This window comes from Phyllobates terribilis, unplaced genomic scaffold (genome assembly GCF_046119375.1).
Source record: "Phyllobates terribilis strain yellow unplaced genomic scaffold, ASM4611937v1 Scaffold_11__3_contigs__length_659146591, whole genome shotgun sequence".
In the NCBI taxonomy this organism is placed as follows: Eukaryota; Metazoa; Chordata; class Amphibia; order Anura; family Dendrobatidae; genus Phyllobates; species Phyllobates terribilis.
The window spans coordinates 150,313,009-150,326,659 of record NW_027362771.1 but is presented as its reverse complement, the minus strand read 5'-3'; the positions used below and the strand labels follow the sequence as shown (position 1 = coordinate 150,326,659).

The 13,651-nt window shown below is 44.4% G+C and overlaps 1 protein-coding gene across 6 annotated transcripts in view; it reads left to right on the top strand.

Annotated features, from left to right (window-relative positions):
• The first annotated feature begins 1,494 nt into the window (after positions 1–1,494).
• The window catches only part of SRGAP1 (SLIT-ROBO Rho GTPase activating protein 1), a 165,792-nt gene continuing 153,635 nt past the window's right edge, over positions 1,495–13,651 (top strand). For 3 of the 6 annotated variants that reach the window (XM_073651664.1, XM_073651663.1, XM_073651662.1), the window contains exon 1: positions 1,495–2,196. In XM_073651664.1, the coding sequence (XP_073507765.1) occupies positions 2,130–2,196 (67 nt within the window). In that variant the 5' untranslated portion in view covers positions 1,495–2,129. The remainder of the gene's footprint in view (positions 2,197–13,651) is intronic. The other 3 variants (XM_073651667.1, XM_073651666.1, XM_073651665.1) reach the window with 1 other exon arrangement.

The following is a 13,651-nucleotide window of genomic DNA, read 5'->3' as shown; positions in this document are numbered from 1 at the left end:
ACTGGGATTGGGGGGGGATGAGGGGTGCCACGCATACCGGTATTGGGGGGGGGCACGCATACCAGGATGAGGGATACCATACATACCAGGATAGGGATGAGGGATGGGGTGCCATGCATACCAGGATTGGGGGGTGAGGGGTGCCATGCATACCAGGATTGGGGGGTGAGGGGTGCCATGCATACCAGGATAGGATGGTGGGGGCAGCACAAATACCAGGAGGGGGCAGCACATACCAGCATGGGAAACCATATACCAATAAAAATGCTCGCCACCCGGGCAGAGAACGGGTTCAATAGCTAGTATAAAAAGAAAAGCTGCATTGCGGGCCAATGAAAAATGTGAAGACCGAGAAACAAGGCTGACACACATGAGAACAGCAGCTGCTTCCTCAAGGGCCAATGAACTTTCTGAGGAGAGGAAAGCGAGGCTTGCAGACATGAAAACAAGAGCTGCTTCCTCAAGAGCCAATGAACTTTCTGAGGAGAGGGAAGCGAGGCTTGCAGACATGAAAATAAGAGCTGCTTCCTCAAGAGCCAATGAACTTTCTGAGGAGAGGGAAGCGAGGCTTGCAGACATGAAAACAAGAGCTGCTTCCTCAAGAGCCAATGAACTTTCTGAGGAGAGGGAAGCGAGGCTTGCAGACATGAAAACAAGAGCTGTTCCTCAAAGGCCAATGAACTTTCTGAGGAGATGGAAGCGAGGCTTGCAGACAAGAGAACAAGAACTGCTTCCTCAAGAGCCAATGAACTTTCTATTTGTTTTGTGGTTTTTGTGTGGAGAATAAATTTTTGTTAACACATTCTATTTTGCTAACAGCAGTTATTAACCCGGGCGAAGCCGGGTAGTACAGCTAGTATATAATCTACAACTGGGAAAGAGGGGTTTCTGAAACTAGAGGTCCCTGCGGTGTTCTACCTTACAAGCATTGTGGAAAGGATTTCAAGATTAGGGTAAGTCCATTAGCTTTACACCATTTTCTACAAATGCCCATATTGAACGATTGTTCGTGTCTGTGACAATCTTTTCGGCTTTAGTACCCAAAGCCAGATGTCACCCACACACCAGACATCATGAGTCTATGTGGAAAATCGGCTGCAGGAAATATGTAGGTGTGAATAGACCTCAATAGCAATGTGAACTATCTCAGAAAGTTGGGAAGCCTTCCATATCCAGCCCAGAGTCTCCACTGCACTGACCAGTGGAATGACCCGCCCGCTCAGAGATACCAGGGAGTGGGGCTAGGGTGTTAGTCGTCCACGGCTTCATACACTGTGAGGGGAGCCCCGAAGCCCCGGCAGTACAGGCCCCCGGCCTCCCCCCTTGCACTCCGCGCAGTCAAACAGAGCCGCACTATCTACCGTACGTGCGCAGCCTTCTGCTCCAGCAGTCACTGTGCAAATAAGCAGTAACAAGCTCCGCCCCGCTTGTGGGCCTCACTGCTGATTGGCTGCAGGAGCTGTCAGCAGCTCCAGATCCCGGCTGTGCCGGTGAGCGGGGCGGGTGACGGACTAGCTCCTCCCTCTGCCTCCCAGCCGAGTCTCGCAGTCTGGCGGCGCAGTGCTGTGCTGCGTTCAGACACTGAGGGTGTCAGGGAAGGAAAGGGGTAGAATTGCTGTTGCGCCCCCCTGTGACGGTGCGGTGTCGTCTCACTCTTTGCTTGGAGCTGCCGGGCTTACTCCGGGTCTTTGTTGTGGAGCGGCTCTGAGCATGCCACTGGCTGCCATTCATCATCTCACTGCTCCCATTGTAGTCAGTATATGCTGCTCCTAGAAGTGACCTTCCCTCCCTGCTCCGACTACTACTTCTAACGTGGAGCCCTCCAGTGTGCCTGCCTGCAGACTACCGGCACCGTGCCCAGTCATCCCTGTGTGCCCCCTGTACTACACTGCTACCTCCCCGCTCCTAGCCCCCCCGGCACCACTGCCGGCCTCCTCAGTGCCCTGGTGCCCCTCCATTCTCCTGGGCTCATAACATGGCTTATTGGATGACCTCAAGACTCGTCTTCCAGAAAACTTCAGCGGAGTGAGCCCCATCTCTGGATACCCAGTGGGCAACTTCCAGGATTGGCACTGAACAAAGACCATAAAGAATCCGAATCCGTCCAAGTGCCCAGGAAGTGCACGAACATGTCTGCCCCAAGCAGGTTCAAGAAAGACAAAGAAATAATTGCTGAATATGAGAGCCAAGTGAAAGGTACAGCCAGTGTGGGCACTGTCCTAGGGTGTGTGCCTGGCCCTGGTGGGATGGCAGAGGGTGTGTGCCTGGCCCTGGTGGGATGGCAGAGGGTGTGTGCCATCCAGACCCTGGTGGGATGGCAGAGGGTGAGTGCCATCCAGGCCCTGGCGGGATCTCCAGATATCAATCAGCATAGGGTGGCCATGGCTTGGAAAAGACCCCCCAAGATAGAAACGTTATTCTAATCTCCAGCTGGACCCCCTTCTTCCCTTAGCTGGTCGCAGACCTTATATTACACTATGTGCTTTCACGTATGGTGGGTAGTGCCATAAGCGTGTCATTACTAATTATTTATTTTACTCCTTTTATAAAGCGCCATTAATTTCACAGCGCTTCACAGACATCATCATCACTGTCCCCATTGGGGCTGACAATCTACATTACCTATCAGTATGTCTTTGGAGTGTGGGAGAAAACCGGAGAACCCGGGGGAAACACGCAAACACGGGGAGAACATACAAACTCCTTACAGATGTTGTCCTTGGTGGGTTTTGAACCCAGGACCCCAGCGCTGCCCAATATTTGGTGGATGTCTGTGGCTGACCATCAAGAAGAGCAGATTTGTTTTTATTTCTACATAGTACCAGATATAGATAAGGCTGCAGTACATGGGAGTGCTGTGAGCCGCTCCACGGCTGCCATACATAGGTGTGCATTCAGTTGCACCGCTGCTGCTGTTCATAGGACTATTTTTAGTTGCTGTCTTTAGGAATCCAATGTTTCCAGTCCATAGGAATACAATGACTCCCGGCCCAACTGCATTGCATAGGTGTCTATATAGTCACAGTACAGTTGTACTCCATAGAAGTGTACTGCGTCGCAATACGGCTGTGATCCATATCATGACACAGACATAGTCCAAAGGAGAACATTGCAGTGTATGGGATGACTTTGGCAGCATTTCTGCAGTCCATGGGACGAGTTGGGAGTGGTGGTCTGACTGAAGGCCGTGGGACAACACCAAACAGTGGCGTGACAACAGGCTGTGGCGTGTGACGACTCTGTGATGGTCTGTTGCAGGTCGTGGTGTGGGACTACTCTGTGTGGCTGCGCAGCTGCATGACTTTGGGTTGCAAGACGTGGTGCGCCTGCATGCTGTGGGACAACACTAAGTGGCTGCAGGCCATTGGATGACACTGAGTAGCAGTGTGGCTGTAAGCCGTGGTCTGGGACGACTGTATGGTGGCGTTCCTGCATGCCGCGGGATGACATTTATCTCTGTGTCAGTCACAGTATATAGGATTATAGTCACTCTTACATATACATTTTCTGCCTATGTCACATATGATGTAAAGTAACGATACTTGAGATGACAACGTTGCATGCAGATCACGTGACGAGTCTGCATAGCCGCAGCCCAAACGCTCCTCTCATTGCCTGTATCTGCTCTGTATTCTCACGACTGTGGGGTGCGCTATAAAACTGCCACTCTTGTGTGAAACAACTGCTGCCTGGCAAGTGTGTAATTTGTCTGCGCCATTTTTTACATTTATATAGAACCGATAACACCATTTTTGTGTCACATTCCAAAAATCAATTTATGACCTGTCACTGGCAGCAGTGATTTTACATTGATTTATCTATCCCAGTACGTGTATCTATAGAAGCAAGCCTACAAACACGTCAGCCCTCTGTGTAGCTCTATTTTAGGACATTGGCTGTTATTCTGTATACGGGTTATTGAGATTTAGCTATACAAGGTATATAGATAGATAGATAGATCTGCAGGTAAATGAGTTTGTTACCCTGGAGCTATTTCTTTCTCTCATAACTTTGCTGGTAAGGAACAAAGGAACCTGGAGGAGTCCTGAATATATCATGGTAAGGGGCTGTGGGGGAGCGAGGCGCAGTGCCTACAAGTGGTGACATGAGAGGACTGGCTGCTTATAACCCCTATTCCTGCCTTACATTGTGCCTCTTGTGTTATGCTGACCTTAGAGAAGGTTTGCCCCGTGCCACAGTGTTCCCATATATCTCATCGATGATGCTGATCTGCAGCGACAGTGGATATAGTGTTGTAGATATTTTCTTGTGTCATGTTTCTTTTATAGTGTTTGTGTTATGTCTATATTACCATCTGAATGAATCTGCTCTTTACTACTTTCCCATTGGTCGGCACCAGTTGTTTTAGTAAGTGCCTATCATTAACTGTTGGATCATTAGAGATTTTTGTTGTGGCCTTCGTTATTAGTGGCGTGTGCTAGTTACGGTATCTGGAAGACACCAAACATATGTTTATGCTTTCCTTCATTGAGTACAATGACTCATTTGGTTGGATACAACCCACTGCTAATTAATGAATACTGTTTTACATATTGTTTTGTATAGTCATTAAATAATCTTACATTGATGGGTTTTTTTTTTTAGTCTGTCATAGTCTGGATATTGCTTTGTGGTTTGTTGTCATAGTCTATGGATTAGGCATACATGACAGCACGAGGACTAAACCGTAATCTGCATGTAGTATGAGTAACTTTTGTTCATCAGATCATGTTTATACCGTCATTTACAGACTTATTGTGTTACTATAATACAGGAATGAAATAGAAGCTAAAATATCCAGTAAAAGGGTCGTCTGAGTTCATTACAAAGCTGCACACAAGCAGAAGTCGTGGTAAAATAAATAATTAAGAATGACCGTTGTACTGCTGCATCCCCTGATCCTCCCCACTGGGCTTCTGTTCATATTAACTACAACCATCACAGCCCATGCACCACTGCAGCCAATCACTTGTCTAATCTTGAGTTCTTTAGTGGTTTGAGAATCAGGGTTTTAAGGATGTCAAATTAAAGGAAATTCTCTGCGCCATACTGGTGCTGTGTGATGCACAATGAGAACTTTGTTAAAGATCTGAATAGGTTCCCATACACATTAGATAAGTCAACACTCCCGATCAGATGATGTCAGGGGAGAGAAGGATCCAGCCTGTTGAATTTCAATTCCAATTCTTTTGTCCAGCATGGAGATAAGCTCCTGCTAGTGGAGAATAGCACGACTCTCTCATACAAAACACTGGAACTCTCGGCCAAGCCAAGCATTCCTGTGTATGGTGAAGTCGGGAGACTTCGGCTGTCCAACGCAGCTCCAGTATCAGTGCTTTGGCACATCAACAGCACACTTCACCACTGCAGCTAATCACTGAGCTCAGTGACTGAGTCACTATGTTCACACATTGCGTTTTTTGCCATGAAAAAAACGCAGCATTTTACTATCCCAGCAAAGTAATTGAGATTCCTGAAGTCTCATGCACACGCTGTTTAATTTTTCTTTGCATATTTGACGCGGTTTCAAATTTGCAGCATCTCAATTCTTTCAGCGTTTTTGCAGCATATTTACCCATGCAAGTGAAAGGGGGCAAAAAATCACAGCAAAAATGTACAGTACAGACCAAAAGTTTGGACACACCTTCTCATTTAAAGATTTTTCATGACTATGAAAATTGTACATTCACACTGAAGGCATCAAAACTATGAATTAACACATGTGGAATTATATACTTAACAAAAAAGTGTGAAACAACTGAAAATATGTCTTATATTCTAGGTTCTTCAAAGTAGCCACCTTTTGCTTTGATGACCGCTTTGCACACTCTTGGCATTTTCTTGATGAGCTTCAAGAGGTAGTCACCGGAAATGGTTTTCACTTCACAGGTGTGCCCTTGTCAGGTTTAGTAAGTGGGATTTCTTGCCTTATAAATGGGGTTGGGACCATCAGTTGTGTTGCGCAGAAGTCTGGTGGATACACAGCTGATAGTCCTACTGAATAGACTGTTAGAATTTGTATTATGGCAAGAAAAAAGCAGCTAAGTAAAGAAAAATGAGAGGCCATCATTACTTTAAGAAATGAAGGTCAGTCAGTCCGAAAAATTGAGAAACTTTGAAAGTGTCCCAAGTGCAGTTGCAAAAACCATCAAGCGCTACAAAGAAACTGGCTCACATGAGGACCGCCCCAGGAAAGGAAGACCAAGAGTCACCTCTGCTTCTGAGGATAAGTTTATCCGAGTCACCAGCCTCCGAAATTGCAGGTTAACAGCAGCTCAGATTAGAGACCAGGTTAACGCCACACAGAGTTCTAGCAGCAGACACATCTCTACAACAACTGTTAAGAGGAGACTTTGTGCAGCAGGCCTTCATGGTAAAATAGCTGCTAGGAAACCACTGCTAAGGACAGGCAACAAGCAGAAGAGACTTGTTTGTCCTAGAGAACACAAGGAATGAACATTAGACCATTGGAAATCTGTGCTTTGGTCTGATGAGTCCAAATTTTAGATCTTTGGTTCCAACTACCATGTCTTTGAGCGACGCAGAAAAGGTGAACGGATGGACTCTACATGCCTGGTTCCCACCGTGAAGCATGGAGGAGGAGGTGTGATGGTGTGGGGGTGCTTTGCTGGTGACAATGTTGGGGATTTATTCAAAATTGAAGGCATACTGAACCCGCATAGCTACCACAGCATCTTGCAGCTTCATGCTATTCCATCCGGTTTGCGTTTAGTTGGACCATCATTTATTTTTTAACAGGACAATGACCCCAAACACACCTCCAGGCTGTGTAAGGGCTATTTGACCAAGAAGGAGAGTGATGGGGTGCTACGCCAGATGACCTGGCCTCCAGTCACCAGACCTGAACCCAATCGAGATGGTTTTGGGGTGAGCTGGACCGCTGAGTGAAGGCAAAAAGGCCAACAAGTGCTAAGCATCTCTGGGAACTCCTTCAAGATTGTTGGAAGACCATTTCCGGTGACTACCTCTTGAAGCTCATCAAGAGAATGCCAAGAGAATGCCAGCTTGGGTTCCGGTACCCTGGTCCGCCAACCCTTCACCCTTCTGTCTGTATTCTGGGATCTTGGGGTTCCTTCTTGTTTCCTCTCTGGGTCCTTCTGACTCCTCTCTCTCTCTCTCAGCAGGCCTTGCTCTGGAGCTGGGCCCAGCCAGAGCCACAGCTCCCTGTCAGCCCTTCTGGCTGAGCTCCTCTGCTCTTCTCCTCTGCCTGAACTGAACAACAACAACCCTGTTCTAAGATGGTGCCCACCTTATATACTCCCTCTATGTGTGAGCTCAGGTGACCAGCACCCAATGAGCTCCTAGCTTTACCCAGACTGCTCCCCCTATCTGCCCCTACACTACTGGGATGTTCCACCCCCCCTCCCACTCCAGCCAGGGACAGACGCAGTCGTACCTGCACATAAACTGGTGGGAGTACCGTTGATCTGTCCCCCGGAAATGGGATGTATGTAGTGCATGCAGCCTACTAGCTCAGTTCCACACTCCATCCTTACCCGGGAGTGGAATACCACACCTCTGGCTTGAGGTGTAATACCCCTGTAGCAGCCGAGTCCTCAGGGTGCTACAAAATCACATCAACCAGATCAAAATCGCTGATGAAACAATGATGGTAAAAACTGACAAAACACTGATAAAAATTTGTTGATAAAACACTAATGACTGTTGGACCATTTTTTGTTTTTCGTATGTAAATAATCATTGACGACTGAATGAGGAGTAAGAGATGTGCTCTGCGGGAACAACTTGCATAGAGTAGTGAGCTCATAGATAAGGCACTTTTTCTTGAGCTGGCAGATCGCATTGAGTATTTCCAGTTAGTTTTCTTCTTGTTTATTTTCTTTATATCGTTCTCTTGAAATGACAAGACTGAAATCTTTGATGCTTGTGACTTCAAACCCCAGTGTGTGTGAGGCTGTGTGCCCACTATGCATTTTTTAAGCATTTCCGCAGCGGCAATTCCGCTGCAGAAACGCATGGTGGAAGGCCTGCCATGTTCCCCAATGATGATCCGCATGTGCTGTGCACATGCTGCAGAAATTTCCACTGCGGATTATCATTGTGGAAAAATCCACAGCACTGCCAATTATTTTCGCCTCCATTGACATGCATTGGACCGCATGACATCCGCATCACTGCATCTGCAGATGTGGATTCCATGCGTTTCAATGTGTGGATGGTACCCGGGTTTGGAGAAGAGGAGACTCTCCTCCGGACCTGGGTACCATAGTACCTGTAAAAAAAAAGAATAAAATAAAAAATATGCATTATATTTACCTTCTGATGGCCCCCGGTGTCCTTAACGATGCGTCCTGGCTTGCTGGCAGCTCGCGATGGTCTAAAAAGGACCTGCGGTGATGTCATTTAGTCATGTGACGGGTCACGCGACCGCTGACGTCGGCGGTCGCGTGACCCGTCACATGACTAAATGACGTCATGGCAGGTCCTTTTAGTTCACCGCGAGCTGCCGGCAAGCCAAGACGCATTGGATAAGGAGACCGGAGGCCATCGGAAGGTAAGTATAATGTATATTATTTAATTCTTTTTTTTACAGGTACTATGGTACCCGGGTCCGGAGGAGAGTCTCCTCTTCTCCAAACCCGGGTGCCTTGCTTTTACGGTCACACTGTATAAATCCATGCCGGTTGCATGGATTTACAGTTATATGAAAAAGTTTGGGCACCCCTATTAATCTTAAGCTTAATGTTTTATAAAAATTGGTGTTTTTGCAACAGCTATTTCAGTTTGATATATGTAATAACTGTTGGACACAGTAATGTTTCTGCCTTGAAATGAGGTTTATTGTACTAACAGAAAATGTGCAATCTGCATTCAAACAAAATTTGATAGGTGCATAAGTATGGGCACCTCACAAGAAAAGTGACATTAATATTTAGTAGATCCTCCTTTTGCAAAAATAACAGCCTCTAGTCGCTTCCTGTAGCTTTTAATGAGTTCCTGGATCCTGGATGAAGGTATTTTTGACCATTCCTCTTTACAAAACAATTCCAGTTCAGTTAAGTTTGATGGTCGCCGAGCATGGACAGCCCTCTTCAAATGATCCCACAGATGTTCAATGATATTCAGGGCTGGGGACTGGGATGGCCATTCCAGAACATTGTAATGGTTCCTCTGCATGAATGCCTGAGTAGATTTGGAGCGGTGTTTTGGATCATTGTCTTGCTGAAAGATCCATCCCCTGTGTAACTTCAACTTTGTCACTGATTCTTGAACATTATTGTCAAGAATCTGCTGATACTGAGTGGAATCCATGCGTCCCTCAACTTTAACAAGATTCCCGGTGCCGGCATTGGCCGCACAGCCCCAAAGCATGATGGAACCTCGACCAAATTTTACTGTGGGTAGCAAGTGTTTTTCTTGGAATGCTGTGTTTTTTTGCCGCCATGCATAACGCCTTTTTGTATGACCAAACAACTCAATCTTGGTTTCATCAGTCCACAGGACCTTCTTCCAAAAAGAAATTGGCTTCTCCAAATGTGCTTTTACATACCTCAGCCGATTCGGTTTGTGGCGTGCTTGCAGAAACGGCTTCTTTCGCATCTCTCTCCCATACAGCTTCTCCTTGTGCAAAGTGCGTTGTATAGTTGACCGATGCACAGTGACACCATCTGCAGCAAGTTGATGCTGCAGCTCTCTGGAGGTGGTCTGAGGATTGTCCTTGACTGATCTCACCATTCTTCTTCTCTGCCTTTCTGATGTTTTTCTTGGCCTGCCACTTCTGGCCTTAACAAGAACTGTCCCTGTGTTCTTCCATTTCTTTACTATGTTCCTCACAGTGGAAACTGACAGGTTAAATCTCTGAGACAGCTTTTTGTATCCTTCCCCTGAACAACTATGTTGAATAATCTTTGTTTTCAGATCACTTGACAGTTGTTTTGAGGAGCCCATGATGCCACTCTTCAGAGGAGATTCAAACAGGAGAACAACTTGCAAGTGGCCACTTTAAGTAGCTTTTCTCATGATTGCATACACCTGGCTATGAAGTTCAAAGCTCAATGAGGTTACCAAACCAAAAAAAGGGCTTTAGTAAGTCAGTAAAAAGTAGGTAAGAGTATTTAAAACAAGAAAATGATAAGGGTGCCCATACTTATGCACCTGTCAAATTTAGTTTGAATGCAGATTGCACATTTTCTGTTAGTACAATAAACCTCATTTCAAGGCAGAAACATTACTGTGTCCAACAGTTATTACATATATCAAACTGAAATAGCTGTTGCAAAAACACCAATTTTTATAAAACATTAAGCTTAAGATTAATAGGGGTGCCCAAACTTTTTCATATAACTGTATATAGTGTGACCAAGTTGTCATGCACTTTCCAAGTGATGCTAAAATCGCTTGGAAAGCGCTTGTCAACCCGCATGCGGAACTCTTCACATCCGCTTGTCCCTGGCAGGAAAAACGCATGTACAATCCGCATGTACAATCCACATGTACAATCCGCATGCATTGTTTCTGCCAGGGAGATGCAGAAACGCTCAGGAAAAATCCTGAGCGTTTCTGCATCGTGGGCACATAGCCTGACACTCAATGTCAATGAGTGTTTGTGTAGAGGCACCTCAAAGGTGAAGGAAAGGTGACTTCTCAGAAGATACATGAGTTCAGCAGGCTCAGGCATGTACGCGGTTGTAGGTGTGGGATAACATGTCATTACACTGTTTTTATTGATAGACTTATAATAAGCAGTTAAATGTGAATGGGTTAGTGCACTCTTTTATTAGATACATTGGAGTGGCTCAGAAACGTGTGCAGAAAAATGAAGCATCTGTAAAGATGGTGGATGATGGCGTGGGCTTCAAAAAAGCTGATGGCGTCATCTGGCCCATGGGCCAACAGCTGGAGAGCTCTACTATTTATTGGTATAAAGTAATGCTGAACATAATAGACTGACTCACTGGAACAGGAAAACAATGTATCTCTGATTTCATATACATAGGCTTTGGGTTTATCCAAAATATATTGGCCTGAGATAGAGGCATACAATAAAGAACATACATTTAGGATTAACTATCCTATTTCCGTTCTCTTTTTCCATTCTTTAAACATTTTTATATAGCCCAAGAGCGTGGATGTAAGCCAGGGAGCCGGGATGCTCAGCTCCTCGCAAACACTGTGTAAGATCTTGACAATCTACGAGTGAGTGATGGGATCACATCCAAGCAAGGCTTTTATATCAGCTTTTTCATCAGTTTTTTTCCATTTTCTCCTTTAAGATGGCAATTGTGCATTTTCATGTACGTAATCTTTTCTGCAATGTGAATCTGAGTATGAGGAGCCTAGGAGTAACGCAAGTAGTTGGGCAAATAAATGTGGAGCATTTTTTCCTCTTTTTTTTTTTTTTTTTTTTTTTTTAAGCTAAACTTTTGGACCCCATTTGCTTAGAAGAAAGGGTTATATTTAGTATGGCTGCCCCTTCTGATCTATGGTTAGGGCAGATGGCTTCTGATACTTCAAAGCTAAACTGTGTTAACCACATGTCTTTAAAAAAACCAGGTCGCTGTTAACACAGTATGGGTCTGTTGTCCCACACAACAGGGCACAGGTGTCACTTTCTATCATATGGCTTAGCGAGTGGACAATATCCGATGGAGTAGAAGTAAATTTGAGTCATGCATGGTGTCATGAATGATGAAAATAGGAAGTGATCATAGGTTTCCTGAGTAAGATCCAGACAAGCTCTGTCTTAACATTTTGGTTTTCTGAGTCACTTGATTCTTTGTAATACTTATAAAATGTGTGGAGGGTTTTTTTAAGCTATTTTTATCTGTTTCTTTTGGGAATATTATGGTTCACCCAGTGATCTATATGTGACAGTACTTAGTCAGGACTGTAGCAATGCGTTCTTTCACCTGGTGGCACAAGATTAAATGTACTGCCCTCACCCTGTATCTAAGCACATGGTGGGGTGATTATATATAGGTCATATTATGGCCTTGACTACCTACATGTGTAGTGTGGCACTACAATAGATTATGTGCTTTCTGATTACACTTTCATTTTACTCTTCTGTCAGGAACACAAATAATAAAGCCTTCATAGACCACTTTCAATTAAAAAATCTCAATTAGCTTTTGCTGATAATGAACCATTATTTGGAAATGTAAAAATCTTCACCTTTTTGAAAAGTGTTACGCTCTAGGTTTGACATTTGTAATTGGAATCCATGACTTTAAAACTACTTTTATAAACTTTTCAAACACTAGAAAGACGCTCAATTATCCATACAAAATTTATAAAATCTGCATAATTTTGTCATCTTAAAGAACCCATACACATTAGATGGCTGTTGGCCAAACAATGTTTTGGCCAATCGTTCGGCTGACAGCTATCTCAGCCGGCTCTCCCATACACAGAAGCGCTCATTTCGACGGGTTCTCTGAGAATGCTGCCGACAGACCTCTCCAAAGGAGAACAAAGCGATCGGCAGTATGAAATCGGACATGCCAATCAACATCACCCCTGACAATACAGCATGGGATCACAGCCAATTACAAGAGTATACAGACTCACAAAAATAATCGGCTGTGATCCCCTGCTGTAATGTCTATATACTCTTTTGCTTCCTCCTCTGCCCAGGAGCTGTGGTATGTTCAGACCATGTTCCGGTATGATCAGACCGTGTTCCTGCACTGTCAGACACAGCCATTACACAGTACACAGCAGGGGCACATTTATAAGATTATCTCAGCACAGGGACATTTTATTTGAACATGTCCAATTGTGGAAATTATTATTATTCCAAGATCTATTGATTAAAATGTACTTTTGTTTGTGGGAAAACCCCTTTACACAGTATGCAGTCACATTCCGGCAAATTGAGGCCGAAAGTGTGGTGGTCTGATGAATGGCCACCCATGGCAGGGTTACATTATATGTCGAGGAAAGCTCCTAATGTATGCTGTAGGCTATGTGCACAGTAGCAATCTGCACCTACCCTCAACAGCATTAAGTAAGGATTGCTCTAAAACATCAAAAATATTGAATGTGTCATCATTTAGGTTTCATTCTCTTGGCAAAACCATGTACAGTGTATTATGGACTATGTGCTGCCATATTCTACTGATGCAGATACCTCAAGTATGTGACATGCACGCCACTCCTCTTTCTAAACATTTTTTAGGAATATTTGTTATACATTATTATTTTTTTACAAATTACTGTATACTTAATGATGCAAAACTCTGCTTCCCAGAATGTAAAGAAGCCGAATAATAACAGTGTAGACATGAAGTGAATGTAAGATACTGCAGAAGTATGAATGCTCTACAATAAATGGTGTAGCTCTACGTCAGTAATTCAGGGAACGTACAAAGGTTTTTAACTTGCTATGTAGATAATTTTATAGGTTTAATACATAATTTATGTTCAAGTGTAAGCTCTTTAAGTAAATTTGATGTGTATTCAATGATCTGCTTTGTAACATTAATTGTTTTATTGCTGGATAAAGGGAGCCTTGTTCTTAGATTGAATATGTTGGAGGATGCGGCTGGAAGCAATATATTATAATTGATAATTGTGTGTTTTTCATAAATCACAAGGCATAAAGCTCACGGTCTACCTGTGCTTGTGCTTCTGATCCATTAATCATGTAGATGAAACTATATGACTT